Below are 20034 nucleotides of genomic sequence, written 5' to 3'. Positions count from 1 at the left end.
CTAAGGAAACAATGGTGCTTGAAACCATGTGGTGCCAGGGATAGAACTAGGGTCTCATGCATGCTCTGTGTGCACTTCTTTAAAATTTTTTTTCTTGGGCCGGAGAGATAGCATGGAGGTAGGTCGTTTGCCTTGCATACAGAAGGACCAGTGGTTCAAATCCTGGCATCCTATATGGTCCCCTGAGCCTGCCAGGAGCAATTCCTGAGCGTAGAACTCACCCCGAGTGCCACCAGGTGTGACCCAAAAACCAAAAAAAAAATTTTTTTTCCCTTTATTTTAGACACTGGTTTACAGAGTGGCTCATAATACAGTCATTACTCGCATTTAGTATTCCATCACCAACCCCACCACCAGAGTATCATTACCTCTACCCTTTTCATCAATTTCCCAATCTCTTGAAGCGCTTCCCTTGGCAAGTACCACTATAGCTTGGTACAACTAAATAGTAATGGAATTTTGGGGAGTTGAACTAGGTGAGCATTCTGTTGTTTGTTGAGTTTATGTGGCTTCTATAATGCTTTCACATCTAATTTGATGAACCTATATACTGGATTATGAGCCAAACTTGGCTTATACTTGGGTCATGCAGGTTATTTGATTCGGTGTGCGTGCACTGTATCAAATCCACATAGTCTCAAGTTGTCTTCTGCCATCTACTGGAGGGGCCGGTGCTTCAGGGGAGAAGTGGAGAGGGCATCCAAGAGGGTGAGAGGGAAACTGAGGACATTGGTGGTGGAAAATGTCCACTGGTGAAGGTTGTTGTACATTGTGTGACTGTAACTCAATCATGAATAATTTTATCTGCAGGGGGCAAAAAAGCAACTGTATTATAAACCACCCTGAAACCACAATGTAAAATTTTAAAAATAAAATAAATTAGAAGGAGTTGTACCTCACAGATAATCCCAAATTTTTCAAAGAAGTGGATCAAATACTCTTGAAGTTCACTGGAACAATAAATGTCCATGAGTAGCTAAAGAAATCCTTGAGAAAAATAAGATTGGAGGTATAATTTTCCTCATAACTTTAAATTGTACTATAAAACCATAGTCATTAAAACAGCATGGTACTATAATAATGGTCTGACAGAACTTCAGATTAGTGGAATAGACTTAAATATTCTGAGATTGATCCAAGGTACACGATAAAAGGCAAAAAATACAAAGTGGAGCAAGGAAAACCTCAACAACTGGTGCTGGGAAAATTGGTCAAATACATGCAAAAAAAAATGAACTCAGACCTCTCTTAAACACCATGCACAAAGGTCAAATCAAAATGAATTAAAGACTCTGATTTCAGACCTGAAACCATAAGGTACATAGAGGAAAAAAGTAGACAGAACACTCCATAAAACTGAAGCTAAAGGCATCTTGAAAGATTAAACACCAAGAAAGTGGAAGCAAAGATAAACAAATGGGCCTACATTAAACTGAGAAACTTTTGCACTTTAAAGGAGACAATGATTAAAATACAAAGACTACCCATGAAATAGAAAAAACTATTCACCCACTACCCATCAGAAAAGGGGTTAATATCTAAGATATACAAGGCACTGACAGAACTTCACAAGAAGAAAAAATATTTAATCCCATCTAAAAATGGTGAGAAGTAACAAACAAACATTCCCTCAAAGAAGAAACACAGATGGCCAAGACACACGAAAAATTGTTCCACATCACTAATCATCAGGGAGATACAAATTAAGACAACAATGAGGTATCATTTTACACCACAGAGACTGTTACACATCACAAAGAACAAGAACAACTAGTGTTGGCACAGATGTTGGTGAATGTAGACTGGCCCCGCCGTTTTGGAAAACAACAGGGATATTCCTCAAGAAAACTAGAAATTGAGCTTCCATGTGATCCAACAATAGCCTAGGAACCCAAAAATACCGTGTAGAAAGCCCTCTGTATTCCTATGTTCATCACAGCACTATTTACAATAGCCTGAATCTGGAAACAATCCAAGTATCTGAGAACAGATGAGTGGTTAAAGAAACTGTGGTACATCTACCCAATGGAATACTATACAGCTGTTAGAAAACATGAAGTCATGACATTTTCTTATAAATAGACGAATATGGAGATTATTATTATGCTGAGTGAAATGAGTCAGAAGAAGACAAAATAATCTCACCCATTGTGGGATATAAGAAAAATAATAAAAGAAAAATAATAAACAGTATGATGATAATATCCAGAGACAAGAGAGAGGAGGATCAGAAAAACCAGTCCAGGATAGGAAGCTTACCATAAAGAGTGGTGAATGCAGTTAGGGTAATGAACAGTCCACAGTTAGGGTAATGATCAGTTGGAACTGATCACTGAAAAAAAACTGGATGTTGAAAGGGGATAAAGTGATATGCATGGTACCCCTTAATTAGAAATAGTGCAAACAGTATAAAAAAAAACCAGCATGTGAGGGAGAGAATGAGACAGAGCAAGAGAGAAAGAAAGCGAGAAGTAAAAGGCATCTGAGGAAAGGTGGGTGGGAGGGAAACTGGAGACACTGTGGCAGGAAATGTGCACTGTACTGCAAATCAAAGTATCTAAAAGGGAAAAAGAGAGAGAGAGAGAGAGAACATAATAAAAATCACTGTTGTATAATTTAAATCTTGAGATTATGATTACATGAATTATATGAACTATTTAAAAATCAATGCATAGTACCAAGTGTACTGCAAGACCAGGAGACAATATAGGGGCTAAAAGTGCATGCTGTACTGGGGCCCTTCTGAGGAAAGCAGGGCAAATGGTCCCTGGTCATGCCCCTCATGTTCCTCCCTTGCCCCATGCCCCTCACACACCTACTGAAGCCCTGGGGGCTGCACACACAGACCGGTCCTACAACTGCAGCCAAGTGAATGTTCAGGTTCACCACTTTCCCACTTTTCATTGCAGAGACTTCTACTTGCCAACAAACTCCAGGTATGCCAGTATTGTGGCTTACATCTACAGGAACTGTTTGGAGCTAGGCCAGGGCCCCTCTCCCTGCGTCTCTGTTCTTCGAAAATTCCCGGCAACCATGCCCACAACCCAGAGCCTTCCGTCTTGTCTGTGCAAACCACCAACTCCACAGACTCATTTAACTTTCGAAAGAGACACACAACTAATAGGAAAAACTCATGAACATACTGGTCTCAGAACTGATCTCACTGGGGGCCCTTCAGAGGGCTCCTATAACCACCACTGTCCCCATATGAGCTCACCAGCCCAGCTCCACAGATCCCCCAATAATTTTAATACTGACTTTCCAGTAGGAATGCTGTATATAGTATATATAGTCAAGTATAAGCCGACCCGAATATAAGCCTTAGTGATTTGAGTATAAGCCGAGATGGAAAATGCAGCAGGCACTGGTAAATTTAAAAAATAAAAATATATACCTAAACAATTACAATAATTGAGGAATCAGTAGGTTAAATGTTTTTCAATATTTATTGCTAGAGAAAGACTGTAAACTAGCAACAATAATTTTAAAACTTTAAAATAAAGTTCAGAAAACTGTAGCTTAACTAGTAATCAAGCAAAATCCTTCAAAACTAGATTCCTCCTCCTCCTCATCTGTTTATCCAAAAAGAGAATCAGCTGTATCTGATGTGAGGGTATGATCCTAATAGACATTGTCATCATCACTGAGTTCGCAAATATCATCACTGCTGTCAGTCTCCTCCAAACGCAGGATATTGTGGATTAAATAGTTCAGTGGCATCCAGTTGAGTTCAGCCGCCTACCTCTTCAGCTCAGCTGTGACTTGTGGACTGAGCTGAAGCACCGGCCCCTCACAGTAGATGGCAGAAAACAACTTGAGACTATGTGCATTTGATACAGTTTACTGGGGTTTCAGTGCTCATTGTAGCACTTTGTCAGGGTTACACTTTGTTTTGGGGCCACACCTGGTGGTGTTCAGGACTTACTTTTGTTTCTGCATTCAGGAATCTCTCCTGGTGGGGCTTAGAGGACTATATGGGGTATTGGGGAATTGAACTCAAGTTGGCTTCCTTGTAAGGCAAGCACTTTACCTGTTGTACTGTCTCACCAGCCCCTGGGCTGCACTTTTTTTCTTCTTTTTTTGGATTCCATGCTTGTGCACACTTGACTGCTCTGCAGATTAACACCACACTCTTCCGCTGCACCAGGAATCTCAAATAGGCAGGAACTTTGCTCAGTGCATGTAGTAAGCAGCATCAGATCAGACTTGCCTCATACTTGTTGTTTACCACTGACCCATCCCACAAGCACCTTTCCTTTCTTTAGTTTCTGAAAGGTAGTATATTTTTTGTTCAAAAAGAATTTATGTTAGACAAAATACGTAACCCTTATTTTATTTTCTAGTCTAGAAGATAAGCTTTGTTGTGTATATTGATTTTGGCCGGTTCTCATTACTTGGTGATTAATTTTATCTTCTTTGATAATTAAATAATTTTGTTTATTGAGCAGTTTTGCATGTATATAAGCTGCTACTTAAAATTCATTAGTAATTCAACTTTATGTGTATATGTCATTTAAAGTAAGAATGCTAGAAATAGTTTGTTCATTTTACATATTTTATTCTGAAGAAACCTGGGTTCTCCACAGTTTTTCTCTTATGCCTTATTCTGTAAGTAACAGCTACCAATTTGTTAGTATTTATGAAAAAATATTCCTGTGTTATATTTACTAATTTTTTTAAAAAAAATCTCTCTTATGTTAAAACTTAAGGCTCTGCTGGTTCTTCATCAGTTAGATAGCATTGATTTATGGAATCCTGATGCTCCTGTAGAAACCTTTTGGGAAATCAGGTATTGTACTTTTATTTAAACGTTCACTTTGAAATATTCTTTTTTTTGTCTTTAAATACTAAGTTTATTATAGTTAACTTATTGGAAAACATTATTTACTAATGTCTTCGAGATTTATGATTTTGTATTGGCTCTGCGTTCAGAAATCACTCCTGAAAGGCTTAGGGGACCATATGGAATGCTGGATATTGAACATAGTTCACTCCCAGGTTGGCCGCTTGCAAGGCAAATGCCCTACCACTGTGCTATCACTCCAGCTCCAATATATCTAGTCTTTAAATTTTGGAGTGTTTTACACTTCTGTCACATCTTAATTTGGACAGTTAATACTTCAAGTACTGAGTCATATGTATGGCTAGTTACTGCTGTATTGGGCTAGAGGTAGCAGTCAGTAAATATTTTGGCTTTATGGGTTAGATAGTTTGAAATAACAGCAGAATTTAGCTGTTGGAGCATGAAAGCAGTCTTAGATAATATGTAAGTGAATGGTTATCACTGTGTTCCACTAAAATTTTCTTTTGTAAATGCTGAATTATTTTTTTTGTATAAGATTTACTCTAAAGCACTGGCTTTTCAAATAGACCGAGCTGTGCACTTGTCTGGTCTATCTTTTTTTCTCTCTACAAAGATGAGATTTATGGATGAAACTGTTGCTGGGCGTTTGGGGGGTAGGGAGCTTAATAGTACTTACTTTTATATTTAAAAATACTTTATAGACTTCATTCATAGTTTATTTGATATCAAATCCAAAGAGTGAAGCAAGTTTTCTTTAAACTTGTTTCCATTATGAAAGAATGCCTTATGTATCGATGATTATTTATTAGCAATGCTGGTAACAATGGGTTTTCTGTTATTGCAGCTCACAAATGCTCTTTTATATCTGCAAGAAATTAACTAGTCATCAAATGCTTAGCAGCACAGAAATTCTCAAATGGTTACGGGAAATTTTGATCTGTCGGAATAAATTTCTTCTTAAGAATAAGGTAAGCACCAAGACCATATATGTCAACTCTATTATTATAAACATATACTTTAACTAGAATAAAATTTATAAATTTAAAATAAAAAGAGTAAATTAAGCAAAAAGTTATCTTTAAAAATGAAAGTAATTTGGAATAGTAATAGGGTGAGATGAAAGAATTATTTATCAGTCAAATAAGACTTCTTGACCTCCTCCATCTTACAAGATCCCTAAGGGAAATATATGTGCTAAAGACATACTGATAAATCAATATTTATTTGGTTTATTTATTTTAGTGGCCACATTCAGAAGAGCTCAGGGAACCTGAGGCCATTCATGAATGCTGCAAAAGCCAGGGAATAACATGGCCATATCTCTGGTGATGTTGCATGTGCCATGCGGTGCCAGGGATTGAGCTCAGTCATTCACATTCTAGCCAGGTGTTCTGCCACTTGTGCTGTTTCTTCAACTTAGATAAATTAACATTTATTTAGTTTGGGGCCACACCTGGGGTTCTCAGGTCTTACTCCTAGGGGCTTTGTGAACCATATGGAATTCCAGGGCTTGAACCCCAGTTGGCCACATGTAAGATAAGTGCCTTATTTGTAACATTCTCTGGCCTCTAAAAATCAATATTTAAAAAATTATTCTGAAATACTGTGGGAATTTGACTCAGTGATAGAGTTGCATGCATTGCAATTTGAGATTCTAGGTTTGATTACCAATATTACAATAAAAACTTCTTATTCTAAGACTTTGGTCTTAAGGATACCATTCCAAGTAATTCTAATTATGTAACCAGGATTCTTTAGCAGCTTAGGAGAAATGGGGCTAATAGAACCAAAGTAGAATTCCATATTCTCTCTTCTTAAGTTCATTCATGTGAGTTTGATCTTATGGTCAGGCTATTCTAAAGAATGATATTAATCAAGAAATGGAAGAAAAGAGTTTGAATATTGAGTCCAGATGTATTATATTTCTCCCTCTTGGGTCTCTAGTGATAAAGCATAAGTGGTAAAGCTCTTGCATGTGTGAGGCCCTGGTTTTGATTCCCGATAACTACTTCATGTTGGCACCACAGTGACTCTGGGTACCAGGCACTACCAGATATAGTCCCACAACAATAAAATAAAAGGATTACACCATTTAAAACTAACAGGTTTTTTTGTCTCCAAGGATGAGTAAATTTTTTTCTTCTCATTATTTACTATTTATTAAAAATTTATTTTTTTGTTTGTTTTTGGCCACACCTAGCAGTGTTCAGCACTTACTGCTGGCTCTGTTCTCAGAGGTCACTCCTGGCGGTGCTCATGGAACCAGCCATATGTGATACTGAGGATATGCATATGGCTGACTCAAGACAAGCACCATACTCACTATATTATTTTTCTAGTCCCTGATTCTGAATTATTGAAGTATCCTGGGGGCCGGAGAGATAGCATGGAGGTAGGTCATTTGCCTCGCATGCAGAAGGATGGTGGTTCGAATCCCAGCATCCCATATGGTCCCCCGAGTCTGCCAGGAGCGATTTCTGAGCATAGAGCCAGGAGTAGCCCCTGAGCGCTGCCGGGTATGACCCCAAAACCAAAAAATAAAATAAAGTATCCTGGGGAAGTTTTGGGGGACAGAGAAGAACTGTCAGGTTCCTGTTAATATAAAAGTTCTGTAATTAGGCTTTTTTTTTTTTTTTTTTTTTTTTAAGGCTAGAGAGATAATATAGGAAGTAAAGCATGTATATGTGGCTGTTATGGTCACAACCCTGGTATGAATCTCTGGCACCACACATGGTGCTCTGAATCTATCTCATTCACATTTTTTTTTTTTTTTTTGGTTTTTGGGCTACACCCAGTGACGCCCAGGGTTACTCCTGGCTATGCACTCAGAAATCGCTTCTGGCTTGGGGACCATATGGGACGCTGGGGGATCAAAACAGTCCATCCTAGGCTAGGGCGGACAATGCAGACGCCTTACAACTTGCGCCACCGTTCTGGCCCCCTCATTCACTTTTTGAACACTTTCTCTCTCTCTCTCTCTCTCTCTCTCTCTCTCTCTCTCTCTCTCTCTCTCTCTCTCTCTCACACACACACACACACACACACACACAACACACACACCCTCATTCACTTTTTGAACACACACACACACACACACACACACACCCTCATTCACTTTTTGAACACACACACACACACACACACACACACACACACACACACACACACACACACACACACACACACCCTTCCTTCCCATCATCTTTATTCTGTATAACATTGTTTGGGAGCAGTTGATCTAATGAACTTCATCCATTTATACAGTTAAAACAAAAAAACTCTAATGTTTCAAATTCATGTTTCTTGGTGTATTATGCAACTTAGTTTTCTTTGCTTAGAAATGGGATATTGAGTTGGGTTTATTCACAACTTACTTATCTTGGAATTTGACATCATTAAAAATAGTGATTACGCTCTGGAGTTTCATGCATTTAACTTAAATTGTGATTTAATTCTCCAGAGTATAAGCATTCAGTAATGAGAATATAGTACTCTGGTCAGCAAAATCACTTTTACACGTGGTAGATAGTGTTAATTACTTACCCAAAGGAATTTAATCTGGGGAAAAATCAACTTCTAATAAGCTTAGATAAAATCTGATATTTGAAAATTGGATATTAGGGGCTGGAGCGGTAGAGCAGTGGTAGGGTGCTTCTCTTGCTTGCTGTTGACCCAGGATGGACCTCGGTTTGATCCCTGGTGTTCCATATGGTCCCCAAGCGAGGAGTGTTCTGAGCACAGAGCCAGGAGTAATCCCTGAGCATCACCAGGTGTGACCCCCCCCCCAAATAAAAGAAAATTGGATATTTATAATTAACTGAAAAAATTGAGTAGGAAAAGTTATCTATGAGATTCTTAAAAAAATTAAAAAAGACAAGTCACACTAAGAGTTTATTTCTCTCAATTTTCAGTGTCTAGGTACAGCTTACTTGTTTCTTTTTCTAGCAGGCAGATAGAAGTTCCTGTCATTTTCACTTCCTATATGGGATTGGATGTGATGTTCCTTCAAGTGGGACGACTACTCAGATGTCCATGGATCATGAAGATTTCCTGCGAACCTGTACTCCTGGAGCCTCTCTCCGAAAAGGAAAAGGAAATTTATCCATAGTAAGCAGCGTCTTTTATAATATTTTTTATATTATTATCATCTTCTCTATTTTTTTCTGAAAACTGGTCATATCTCCTATATATTATGGAATAAGGAATAATTTTTTAGACTCTAGTTATGTCACTACTCTGAGAGAACCTGGGACAAATTTTCAACATCTTTATGTCTCAGTTTCTCAAATGGGATAACTTTTCTTTAAAATGGGATAACTATTCCTGTTCCAAAACTGTTGTCTGAATTATTTCAGGTATAAGTACTACTTGATCAAGTATTTAACTCTTATGCTTATAATTGTTATAAAACTATCCCATATGAGACATGACTGTTCATAACACTGGAAGTATTTAAGTTGTAACAATGAGGGCCAGAGATCTAATACAGTAAGGCATGTGAATAACCTGGGTTTGATCCCTTACACCAGTGATGGCTAACCTTTTTTAGCCCTAGTGCCCAAACTGCTACACAATCTGGTCCTCCCAATGACCAGTCTGGCCCTGTTGCCAGGTGAGCTGCAAAGCAGACACCAGCACACTCAACCTCCTGCCACTCCGCATTATCTTTATTGTGGACCCCTTCCCGCGTGCCAGCTGCTAGGCCTTTGCGTGCCATAGGTTCACCATTGAGGCCTTACACCATATAATAGGCCCTTCAGCCTCATTAGACGTGATCCCTGAACACAGAGCCAGAAGTAAGCCCTGATCACTTTGGTCTCCCCTCCCTCCCACATTGTAGCAACTAACAAAAGTGGATATATATATAGAGGGGGGGGGGGAGTATTACTTGATGTTATAGTGGATAAGTAGCTTGCCTTACACAAAACTATCCTAGGTTCTATTCATAGTACTATACTAGGCCCCCAACCCTCATCTGGAGTGATCTCTGTATAGCCAGATGTGGCCTAATATTCCCATTTCCACGAAGTTACAAAATAAGTAAAACTACGAAATCTCCATAAAAATGTTTCTTTTACAGTCAAAGGGAGATGGGAGATTTGTTCCTAATTTTCTATTTGAACTACATCATTGAGGCAGTATATTACTAATTGTTATCTATTTTATCTTCAAAAATTGCATTTGTGGGACCGGAGCGGTGGCACAAGAGGTAGGGCATTTGCCTTGCACACAGTAACCTAGGACAGACCTTGGTTCAATTCCATGGCTTCCCATATGGTCCCCCAACCCAGGAGCGATTTCTGAACACATAGCCAGGAGTAATCCCTGAGCGTCACCGGGTGTGGCCCCCCTCCAAAAAAAAATTGCATTTGTTTTGTAAATGAGTTTTCCTTTTCATGTTTTGGGAATATGTAATCTAGAATCAGGTTTAGTTTTTACAGTAACTTATTTTTATGTCCTTTTTTTCAGTCAGTACTATAATGTAACTTATATGGTTTTTTCCTTCCAGCAGAGAAAATTTCTTGTTGCTTCCTTGTCCTTTACTTTGTTTGTTTGTTTGTTTATTTTTGAATTTTGGGCTACACCCATCGGTGTTCAGGGGTTACTTCTGGCTCTGCACTCAGAAATCACTCCTGGCAGGCTCAGGGGACCACGTGGGATGCTGGGATAGAACCTGGGATCGTTCCAGGTAGGCCAGGTGCAAGGCAAATGTCCTACTGCTGTGCTATCACTCTGACCCTGTCCTTTAAATGACTGAAACTGCATCACATTTTTTTGATAGCTGATTCATTTTGTGGATGCTTTACTTTTATTTGACTTTTGTACAAATAGTATTACAAATATACTATATATATATATATATATATATATATATATATATATATATATATAAAATCTCACTTAGACATCTTGAGAGCATTGACTTACTGTGATTAAAGTGAAAAACTCTTGATTTTTCTTCTTGGGAAGCTATTCCTTATTGTGTATATATCTGTTCTACACAATTTTTTTTACATTGCTGGGTATATAAATAATATCCCCCTAAGTTACATATTTATGCCTTCTACTTCTTACTTCTAGGATAGTGGGGCAGGATGCAGTGGAACCCCACCAATATGTCGACAAGCCCAGACCAAACTAGAAGTGGCCCTCTACATGTTTCTATGGAGCCCTGACACTGAAGCTGTTCTGGTTGCCATGTCCTGTTTTCGCCATCTCTGCGAGGAAGCAGATATTCGGTGTGGGGTGGATGAAGTGTCAGTGCATAACTTTTTGCCCAACTATAACACATTTATGGAGTTTGCCTCTGTCAGCAATATGATGTCAACAGGTAAGTTTTTGTTCAGCCTGGCATCTGATTGTGCTAGGAATGTGGGATTATATTTAATATTATTTCTTTGTAAATTTACTTTAAAATTCTTATTTGTAGACAGAATAAAAATAAATAATATTTAGTTTACCAGACATAAATCAGTCAATCTTTGATAAAGGGGCAAAAAAATGCAAAATGAGGCAAGGAAAACCTCATCAACAAGTGGTGTTGGGACAACTGGTCAGCCACATTCAAAAAAGCGAACTCTGATCTCCATCTAACACCATGCACAGAGGTCAAATTCAAATGGATTAAAGACCTTGATATCAGACCTGGAACCGTAAGGTATGTAGAATGTAGGTAAAACACACCATGACATTGAGACTAAAGGCAACTTTATGGAGGAAACATCACTCTCCAAATAAGTGGAAGCAGAGATAAACAAATGGGATTATATCAAGCTGGGAAGCTTCTGCACCCCTAAGGAAATAGTGACTAGGATACAAAGGCCATCCACAGAATGGGAGAAACTATTTACCCAGTACCCATCAGATAAGGGGCTAATAGCTAAAGTATACAAGATAAAACTTAACAAGAAAAAAACATATAACTCCATCAAAAAATGGGGAGAAGAAATGAACACTTCCTCAAAGAAGAAATACAAATGGCCAAAAGCACCTGAAAAAATGCTCCACATCCCTAATCATCAGGGAGATGCAAATCAAAACAACAACGAGGTACCATCTCATTCCACAGAGACTGGCACACATCACAAAGAACAGGAACAATAAGTGCTGGCAGGATGTGGGGAGAAAGAAGCTGTCATATGCTGCTGGTGGGAATGCCGTTCAGTCCAGCCTTTATGGAAATACCTCAAAAAACTCAAAATTGAATTCCCATATGTTCCAGCTATACCTCTCCTAGGGATATACCCTAGGAACACAAAAACACAACACAGAATTGCCTTCTGTACACCTATATTCATTGCAGAGCTATTTACAGTAGCCAGAATCTGGAAACAACCTGGATGACCAACAGCAGATAAGTGGCTAAAGAAACTGGTACACATTGGGGCCGAAGAGATAGCATGGAGGTAGGGTGTTTGCCTTGTGTGCAGAAGGTTGGTGGTTTGAATCCCAGCATCCCATATGGTCCCCCGAGCCTCCCAGGAGCGATTTCTGAGCATAGAGCCAGGAGTAACTCCTGGGTGTGACCCAAAAACCAAAAAAAAAAAAAAAAAAAAGAAACTGGTACATAAACACAATGGAATACTATTCTATGCAGCCATCAGGAAAAAATGAAGTCATGAAATTTTCCTATACCTGGATGGACATGGAAACTATTATGCTGAAGGTAATAAATCATAGGAAGAGAGATAGACACAGAATAGTCTCACTCATCTGTGGGATTTAAGAAAAATAGAAGACATTGTAATAATACCCAGAGACAATAGAGATGAGGGTTGGAAGGATCAGCCCACAGTATGAAGCTTACCAACAAAGAGTAGTGAGTGCAGTTAGAGAAATAATTACATTAACAACTGTCATGACAATGTAGTAACTGAGAGAAATAGAATGCCTGTCTCGAATATAGGCGGGGAGGAGGGATATGGGGGATCACTGTACACTCTCTGACACCCAACACAGTAGCACATGCTTTGAATAAATGTAGGTGGGAATGGCTATTTTAAGTTGTTGGCATTATGGAGTCCAACTTAAATACCTTTTCTGTGAGGTTGATAAAAGTTTCCAGCGTTATCACTTCACAACTCCTGCTCTGCCTGTTGCGTTGGGCTTATTAGGTTCTCCATTGCAACAACTCTACATGCATTATGTTGGTTTGTCTTTTCTTAGGAAGAGCAGCACTTCAGAAAAGAGTGATGGCACTCTTACGGCGTATTGAACACCCTACTGCAGGAAATACCGAGGTATGACCTAGGCAACAAAAATATTCCTCCCAGCCCCCACCCTCAGTATTTGTTTACTTACTTATTTAAATTCATACTTGGTGTTTGGCTGGGTCATTTTCGATGGTGCTTGGAGGATCTAGCCCTTCCAAATGCAAAGTATTGCTTTTTGAACCATCTTCCTGGACAAATTTCCCACTTCCTTCACTTACTCCTGGTTTTAGAAGCTTCATGGTATACATATATAACTAGAGATAGCTTTTGAATTACACGTAATATAATATACTAACTATGTATCAACTTAGAAACATGTCTATTACTGAATGGTTGTTACCTCTATGTCTGTTTTAAAGTTGCTTACAAAAATGATTGCTTTTGTTTTAGGCTTGGGAAGATACACATACAAAATGGGAACAAGCTACAAAATTAATCCTCAATTATCCAAAAGCCAAAATGGAAGATGGCCAGGTAGTTTGGTTAAAATCTTTTTTTCTTCTTCTTTTTTTTCAGTTTATTTAAACATTTAAACTTAAGTATTGTGGGGTTTGCGCGCGCGCGTGTGTGTGTGTGTGTGTGTGTGTGTGTGTGTGTGTTAAAATCTTTTTTTCTTCTTTTTTTCAGTTTATTTAAACATTTAAACTTAAGTGTTGTGGGGTTTGCGCGCACATGTTTGTGTGTGTGTTTTACACTGGGAATTGAATCCAGGAAAGAGAGAGAGAGGGAGAGGGAGAGGGAGGGAGGATGAGAGGGAGAGAGAGAAGGAGAGAGGGAGAGGGAGGGAGGGAGAGAGAGAGAGAGAGAGAAGAAAGAGATAGAGAGAGGAGAGAGAGAGAAAATGTGTGAATGTGTGAATCCAGAACTCTGCACAGGCATGTGCTCTACTAAGCTACATGCAGTACTGTGTGTGTGTGTGTGTGTGTGTGTGTGTGTGTGTGTGTGTGTCGAGGGGTAAGTGGTAATGTTGTGTGTGTGTGTGTGTGTGTGTCTGTGTGTCGAGGGGTAAGTAGTAAGTGGTAATGTTTCCATCATACTTAAGAGTTTCTCCTGGGGGCCCGGAGAGATAGCACAGCGGCATTTGCCTTGCAAGCAGCTGATCCAGGACCAAAGGTGGTTGGTTTGAATCCCGGTGTCCCATATGGTCCCCCGTGCCTGCCAGGAGCTATTTCTGAGCAGACAGCCAGGAGTCACCCTTGAGCACCGCCGGGTGTGGCCCAAAAACCAAAACCAAAACCAAAAAAAAAAAAAAAGAAGAGTTTCTCCCGGGTGTATGCTCAGGGGTCAAATCTGACAGTTCTCAGGGGACTATATGCAGTGTCAGGTTAGAATTGGCATTGGCTACATGCATGGTAAGTACCTTAATCTCTGTAATATTTTTCTAGCACAATTCTTTTTTGGAGTTACTCTAGACACAATAATTACAGTTATAATAATATTTACTTATTTATTAGATATTTATTTATTAGTTACTTATTTAGATATTTAGTTGTGATTCATCTAAATTCTCTGTACCATCTGATATGGTAGTTGGTTACTACATGTCAATTTTAATTTTAATTAAAATAAAAGTTATTTTATTTATTTTATATAGTAGCACTTAGCTATTGTATTGGACAACACAGATAAAGCTGTTTCCACTCACTTCTATAGAATACTGCAAAACACTAAACTGGAGGTGATTTGTGTTAGAGACCATTCCTTTGCCTTCATTTTCTGCCTGAGTAGTTCACTGAATTTTCAGAAAGGGGTAGAGAAGAAAAATTGAAAACATCTTATTATTTCATTAAGTATGAAATTAGTGTATCTCATGGGCAGAGGATTAAATCTTAGGGTTAAGTGAAATTTAAACAGTTTGGAGAGATAATAGAGTGTGAAGATACTTGCCTTGTTTGCAACTTTTTTTTTTTTTTTTTTTTTTGGTTTTTGGGCCACACCCGGCGCTGCTCAGGAATTACTCCTGGCTGTCTGTTCAGAAACAGCTCCTGGCAGGCACGGGGGACCATATGGGACACCAGGATTCGAACCAACCACCGTTGGTCCTGGATCGGCTGCTTGCAAAACAAACACCGCTGTGCTATCTCTCCGGACCCCCTTGTTTGCAACTTGACCCTGGTTTTATCCCTAGCTCCATGTAATACCCTAAGCTGTGAAGAAATCCATAGCACTGCTGGGTGTGACCCAAAAGCCAAGAAAAAAAAGAGAGAGAAATTTAAGCAGTTGGACATTTTATTTATCAGTTATTATTGATTACCCAGAAATGAGCAGTTCTCAAAATGTGTGTGTGTGTGTGTGTGTGTGTGTGAGAGAGAGAGAGAGAGAGAGAGAGAGAGAGAGAGAGAGAGAGAGAGAGAGAGAGAGAGAGAGAGAATGTGTTTTATGGTCAAATTTTATTTGGTGTTTTAGAAAAATCAGTTACCATCCATAGATTTTTTTTTTTCCCTTGTCATGCTTAATTAGAACAAGAAAAAAATGTTTTAGCAGGTTTGCTGAGTATCTCCATGAGTCAACTCTGGCTTCCTGGACAAGTTTGAGAGGGCCCAAAATAAACAAGGACATTAGCTATATGTCTTTTAAGTGTGTCCTGTTGTCTCTAATGCTTCTCTTATGAAGCAACACTGATTTTTTTTTCTGCCTTGGTAGATTTGCCTATTCTGGTTATTTCATATAAATGGAACTAGGTGATATTTAGTCTTCCGTGACTTGTTTCTTTAACTTGACACAATGCTTATAAAATTTATTTCTGTAAATCATTAGGTTCAGGATGTAGCATGGCAGAGTTCTTGCTTATTAGCACATGAGGTTCCAGGTTCAATTCCTGGCATTGCAGAGAAAAAAGAAAAGCTTTTAAAAAGAAATTTTATTTTGGGGGTTGATCTCTCTCTCTCTCTCTCTCTCTCTCTCTCTCTCTCTCTCCTCTCTCTCCTCTCTCTCTCTCTCCTCTCTCTCTCTCTCCTCTCTCTCTCTCTCTCCTCTCTCTCTCTCTCTCTCTCTCCTCTCTCTCTCTCTCTCTCTCTCTCTCTCTCTCTCTCTCTCTCTCAACAAAATGCATTAGTGCTCTTTAAAAAATGTTTCTGGTTGGGGCTAGTAAGGTTGTACAGCTGTTGAGGCACTTACCTTGCTTGCATCTAGCTGCTTCCAGTTCAATTCCTGGCAATTCATGGTTCTTGACCACCTCTAGCCGTGACTCAAAACACACAAAAATAAGTGTGTGAGGGGTTGATATTGGTGGAGGAAAGTGGACATTGTTGAAGAGATTATTGTTGAAACATTGTTTGCTTGAAATCCAGTCATGAATAACTTTGTAATTCACAAAGATTAAAGTCTTTAAAATATATATGGTATATTTATAATTGTATTTTTTTCAAATGTAAAATGTGTACTTTTGTTATGGAAGCAGCGTTGGATAAAAATATAGTTTGTTGAGGTGGAGCTTGTACAGGAATCTTGCCTTGTATACAGCCAAAACTGAGTGTGATCCCCGTCCTTGAGCACTGCCAGGAGTAGTTCTTATCTGTAGGGCCTGGAGTAACACCTGAGCATCAATGGGTGCTCTTTTGTCCAAAAAGAAGTAGTTTGTCAAGAGGCTAGAGAGATAGCAGTAGACAAGCTTTGCAAGTGACTGACCTTGGTTGAACCCCTGGTGCTCCGGAGCCAGGAGTCTCATCAGGAACCGTCCTTGAACACAGAACTATGAGTAAGCCCTAAATACTGCTGGATGTGGCCCAGAAAACAAACAAAAAAAGGTAATTTGTGAAGTCTATTGACCTGTGTAGGTTGAATTCATGTTTTTCGTTATTTTTTTTCCTAGACTCCTGAAAGCCTTCACAAGACCATTGTTAAGAGGCGAATGTCTCATGTCAGTGGAGGAGGATCCATAGATTTGTCTGACGCTGACTCCTTACAGGAATGGATCAACATGACTGGCTTCCTTTGTGCTCTTGGAGGAGTGTGCTTACAGCAGAGAAGCAATTCTGGACTGGCAACCTATAGCCCACCCATGGGCCCAGTCAGTGAACGAAAAGGTTCAATGATTTCAGTAATGTCTGCAGAAGGAAATGCAGATACACCTGTCAGCAAATTTATGGATCGGCTGCTATCCTTAATGGTGTGTAACCATGAGAAAGTGGGCCTTCAGATACGTACCAATGTTAAGGATCTCGTGGGTCTAGAATTGAGTCCTGCTCTTTATCCAATGCTATTTAACAAATTGAAGAATATCATCAGCAAGTTTTTTGACTCTCAAGGACAGGTAAAGTGTTTCATTTTTTTTCACACTTTCTGTGAATCAAGTGAATTGTTCAAAGTTTTTAAGTCTTTTTTTTTATTGACTAGTTGTTGGCATGAACATTTACTCATAATTTTAATTTACTCATAATTCACATAATTTAAAAAATATTAAAAAATGGAGAAAAATTATTTTAAGGATCAACTTACACGGCTAAGTTTGGGATTCTGAATGGGTTGGGCATGGGCATATGTTTTTATGTATCTATGTTCTTGTATGGATGTTTACCTGTGGGTGCATTTCTTCATATGCATGAACATTTAGATCTGGAAATTTTATCTTTCTGTGATCTGACTGCTATGTATTGATTACTAAATGTATTTTATTCTTTGTAGGTTTTATTGACTGACACCAATACTCAATTTGTAGAACAAACCATAGCTATAATGAAGAACTTATTAGATAATCCTACTGAAGGCAGCTCTGAACATCTGGGGCAAGCTAGCATTGAAACAATGATGTTAAATCTGGTCAGGTATGCACAATACCAATGATAGTAGACATATTTGATTTTGGTAGTTGTTAGTGAAATGATTTGCCATGCTTTTTTCTCATTGTACCCAAACTAGGTGTGGCAGTAATCTAACCAAAAGTTATTTATGTTCTTCTGAGTAAAATCTTAATTTATACCGTTACTGTAATCATTTTACTTAGAGATTGGTGCATTTAGAAAAGTTTCTCTTTTGTTTATGTATGATTTTTTTTTAATGTTTCTATATCTAAATAGATATGTTCGTGTGCTTGGGAATCTGGTCCATGCAATTCAGATAAAAACGAAACTGTGTCAGTTAGTTGAGGTAATGATGGCAAGGAGGGATGACCTTTCATTTTGTCAAGAGATGAAATTTAGGTGAGTTTTCAAAAGAATAAATTGGTGGCTTATCAGTATTATTCCATATTTTACTGCATAATTGTCAGATTTTTCCAGTTTTTATTTTGAAGAAAGTGATGTATCGCCATTTGTGAACCTTTTTAATTTTGTAATGAGCTGGTCTTCTGAATTATTTAGTACTAAACTGTCTTTGATTATGAACTGAAAACAGGGAATGGCAATTACGTGGTAAAATATGGGTTTGTTGAATCAAGTACAAAACTATTGTAGATACTTGTTTATCATGGGAAGTGGGTAGGTGGAAAGGAATATTTTACATGTTATTCTTTCATATCTTCTCAAATTTCCCAGAAGTATTTTTACCCATGATAGTACTCCTTTAAACACATTGATGTCAGTAATGCAATTTATGTGACTTAAGCTACATTGAAGTGTGAGCCACTGGTGGTACATGCTACTGTCAGTGTGTTAAAATATAATTATACTGGACGAGGGAAATAGTACAGAGGCTAAGGAATATGCCTTGTACCAGGGTGATTCCAGTCAGTCCAGTTCTCAGCACCATGTATGGTCCCCCTGAGCACTGCCAGGAGTGATCCCTGAGAACAGAGTCAGGAGTAATTCCTGAGCTCAGCTGTATGTAGTCCAAGAAAAACAAAACAAACAAACCAAAAAAAAAAACCTTTTATACTTAAGCTAAAATTTTGATTGTTTTCAATTAGACCATAGCTGAGGGGTGTTATAAAGGAGTAGTATCAGGTTGTTTATGTTTGTGTTTTTCTCTTAGATTTGTGTTGACATTTTTTTCTTTCATAAACTTGTCATATCACTTGAGTCGTCTGACATATTTATTATTTAAACTATTTAAAATATCTTTTATAACATAAGTTTTTATATTTTTCCCTGTTTCCTTTGCCATTATCTAGGAATAAGATGGTAGAATACTTGACAGACTGGGTTATGGGAACATCAAACCAAGCAGCAGATGATGATGTAAAATGTCTTACAAGGTAATATATAAGAATGACCTTTAAAAAGAAGCTGGCTTTGAGGACTCAGGATGGCTTAGAGTTAGAGCACTTGCCTTACATATGTGGGAATCTGGGTTTATCTATAATATTGCCTCCAAAAATAAAAGGAATTCGTAGGTTATACTAGAAATATTAACATATACTTCATTGGAATCATTACAAAGACCTTATATTTGTATAGTCATTTTCATATCAAGATATTTTAAATTTGAGTTGCCTAAAGATAGTCAACTGTTTCTTTTTTGTTTGGTTTTGGGTCACACCTAGTTGGTGCTCAAAGACTACTTCCAGTCAGTGCTTGGAGTTGTTCCTGGCAGTGCGTTTGGTCCATGCAGTGCCAGAAATCAAACCTGGGCTTTCTGCTTACAAATCATATACTATAGACTCCTTTGAATGGAAAGATTCCATAGAAACAGTATGACATATGGAAAATTAGTGTTTTTATTTAGGAAGAGTGGTTTATAATACTGGAAAATATGACCTGTGAAACTTTGTATTTCTTTTGTGACTAGAGATATAAGCTATTTATGCAACTTGATTTGAAACTTTCTTAAAAGTACTTACTTTGATTTGCTCTAGTGGTAAATATTTCCATCAAATAGAAAATAACTAAACATGAATCATATTAATTACTCATATCTATTTCTTTGACCATTTTGTTTTTTTATATTACCACTTATCTGCTGACCAGTGTTAGTTTATAGTGTCAAAGGATTTAAATCACTGATACACCACAGTGATTATTATCATTTGCAGACTCAGTGCTGGTCCATAGGTATAAAAGCTTGAAAACCACTGTTATAACTTGTACGTTAGATTTGTTAGTCATTTTGCCAAGATTACTTTGTAGAAAGTTATTGCCTTCT

General features: G+C 38.2%; 1 protein-coding gene across 1 annotated transcript in view; it reads left to right on the top strand.

The window, feature by feature from the left end:
* Window positions 1–20034, top strand: part of NF1 (neurofibromin 1) — a 304781-nt gene that overhangs the window by 115063 nt on the left and 169684 nt on the right. Inside the window, 10 exon segments of the mRNA XM_049772767.1 lie at window positions 4710–4789; window positions 5649–5772; window positions 8750–8911; window positions 10886–11135; window positions 12971–13044; window positions 13408–13491; window positions 16829–17269; window positions 17641–17780; window positions 18033–18155; window positions 19064–19147. Of these exon segments, the coding sequence (XP_049628724.1) occupies window positions 4710–4789; window positions 5649–5772; window positions 8750–8911; window positions 10886–11135; window positions 12971–13044; window positions 13408–13491; window positions 16829–17269; window positions 17641–17780; window positions 18033–18155; window positions 19064–19147 (1562 nt within the window).

Source organism: Suncus etruscus, chromosome 1 (genome assembly GCF_024139225.1).
Source record: "Suncus etruscus isolate mSunEtr1 chromosome 1, mSunEtr1.pri.cur, whole genome shotgun sequence".
Taxonomy (NCBI): Eukaryota; Metazoa; Chordata; class Mammalia; order Eulipotyphla; family Soricidae; genus Suncus; species Suncus etruscus.
This window is presented reverse-complemented; position numbering and strand designations above follow the sequence as displayed.